The sequence below is a fragment of the Priapulus caudatus genome, unplaced genomic scaffold, assembly GCF_000485595.1.
Source record: "Priapulus caudatus unplaced genomic scaffold, Priapulus_caudatus-5.0.1 Scaffold493, whole genome shotgun sequence".
Lineage (NCBI taxonomy): Eukaryota > Metazoa > Priapulida > Priapulimorpha > Priapulimorphida > Priapulidae > Priapulus > Priapulus caudatus.
The window spans coordinates 33,681-36,180 of NW_014577554.1; the positions used below are offsets into that span (position 1 = coordinate 33,681).

The 2,500-nt window shown below is 42.0% G+C and overlaps 1 protein-coding gene across 1 annotated transcript in view; it reads right to left on the minus strand.

Moving 5' to 3' along the window:
• The window catches only part of LOC106810989 (nucleobindin-2-like), a gene marked incomplete at its 3' end in the record, with an annotated part of 26,692 nt that extends 24,325 nt beyond the window's left edge, over positions 1-2,367 (minus strand). Inside the window, 4 exon segments of the mRNA XM_014814496.1 lie at positions 176-302; positions 647-754; positions 1,002-1,153; positions 2,265-2,367. Coding sequence (XP_014669982.1) covers positions 176-302; positions 647-754; positions 1,002-1,130 — 364 coding nt within the window.
• Positions 2,368-2,500: the final 133 nt, after the last annotated feature.

Consider the following 2,500-nt stretch of genomic DNA (forward strand, 5'->3'; position numbering starts at 1 on the left):
GAGGGAAATTTGGTTCCAGTGAATCCAACGAAAAATCATTAGCTAACTGGAAACATGCCAATTTTTTATTGAATTAAATTTTATTGCGGTGACACAATTCGAATACGCCGGTTTGAACCAAAAACGCGCTTCCGCTACTTCTCGCTTGGCGTCATTAACACGAGTAATTAATTACCTTCTTTCTTCTGAAGCATCTTCTTCGTCGTCTGGCGAAGTCGCTCCATCTCTCTGCGCTTGATCTCGTCCAGCTTTGTTCGGACGTTGTGGTTGACAAACTGGAGTTCGTTCGCGATCTTGCCAGACTGTTGACGCAACGGATAGCTAGCGATTAGAAGCGACATCCATCACTCGAAGTCGTTTGCGTTCGCCTCGACGATCGCGACGCCGGAAACGTGCGCGAACACGCTCACTGTGTGTGTGTGTGTGTGTGTGTGTGTGTGTGTGTGTGTGTGTGTGTGTGTGTGTGTGTGTCTGTGTCTGTGTGTGTGAGTGAGTGCGTGCATGTGTGTGTGCGTGCGAATGCATGTGTGTGTGCATGTGTTTGTTTGTTTGTTTGTTTGTTTGTGTGTGCATGCGTGGGTGCGTGCGTGTGGCTGTTAAGTCCAGGGTTTCACCACAATCAATTTTGATAAACATCGTTTAGTACCTGGACATCATTAAAGTCAGCACTCTCAAGTTTTTTCTTGAAATCGCCATCCTCCTCCAGTGCACCGATAATCTCCTTCAGGTAACGATCATATTCGAGCAGATCGATCTATGTGTGAAAAAATCAAACATCGATTTTAAAATACAACCAACAGACAACATCAGGACAACCAGAATGTCGCAATTAGTTTGTGATCGATACACCGCACCCACATGCCTTTTAGTCATTAAATACTAGTATAGTCATTAGCTCAACATGGACAATAGGGGTACACATTGGAAACCCTGAAGTGTCCTTTAAATACATGTATCTGCTAACACCTGTTTGACCATGTATATATGCACGTTAAACTTACGTCGTTGTTATCAGTAGTTCCGTTTTCCTTTTTTTTGTCTTCTTCGGATTTTTTCGAGTTTTTGTCGACCGGTGGGCAAACTATGCTTGCCACGAGGCAAATAAGTATGAGCCAGGTAAGTCTGGCCATGTTATCGGTGGGACTAAAATAACCTGCAAATACACAATAAGAGTGGTATTATATGAACGACTGTTCGAACCAGGAAAATCTCAATTGTGCTACAAATAGGAGTAGAAGCAGTTTATTTCATATTTGTAGCATGAAGGACATATATTGGACTATAGTGACTGTGAGGTTTGGGGTTCAACTCTCATCTCAGTCGCTGATGTTGTGCCCTAGACTAGAGCAAGCTACTTGAGCCTGGTTTGTGATGTGCAGGTGAGGTGGAGAAGCGGGCTACATAGATGCTACCATACCAGAATCTAAACCGACCAGGCTCTCCGACTGTTACACGACGGTCACCACGGTGTCTCGCCACGTAGTGTTAAGCGAGATGGGAACTTGTGGCTAACCAGAATCCAACAAATAATGGAAAAATTCTAGCCTCTGCAATCTGCAAGACACCTACAACTCGTTACTCTATACGTTATTTTTCTTTCTTAAAATCCTACGTTTTGATATTATATAGCCTGATCGTAGGCCTACGTACCACGTACGTCACTTAGCCCGACCAGGCTGTGCGACCGATTGTCTATACAATACCGATATACAATCTATACCGTATCAATATCTATACCGATCTATACAATCTATACCGTATCAATATCTATACCGATCTATACCGTATCAATATACAATACCGATACGGTCAACTATTGAACTAACCCTAGCAAGACCGTTTCTTGGAGCTACACGTCACTACGCGTTACAACTTACAAGGCCACGTTTGTGTTGATTTGCACTAGCCTAGCCTATGCTATGCTATGGCATGAGTGATTAAGCCTATGATAGTACCGTAAATACATGCATTAGAATTCTATTTTAATCCAATTGTTTAGTCTATAGATGCCTATGTAGTAGTAGTAGTAGTATGCAAATCAACGTGTGCATCGAAGTAATTCACGACACTACGACGTAGATTGAGTGAACAGCTGTTTCTTTCTCACCTGAAATCGTCACTATTTCTAATAAAATACATACGTTATCGATCGAGTGACTTGGTTTTACTGATGTTTGAAGAATGCGGACCACGTACGTCTGTACTAATACTACTATCAGTTAAAATTGGTCTCCCACAATCTCTATCATAACTACGACACTTACCTACACAATACTACGTGTACAAAACCGCTTGTGGACGTCGCCACTTTTGCAGTTCCTGATTCCGGGTCACGCGCTCAGGTAAACGTGCTATTTGGCATTATTTTTCTGCAATTTTTTTTAGCCAATTGTACATTTCGTCCGTAAATAATTCCAAAATTTTTGTTTTAACTTGTATTAATGATAAATAACTTAAGTTTGGGCGAAATTACTGTTTAATACGTGGACCACTGGCGTCG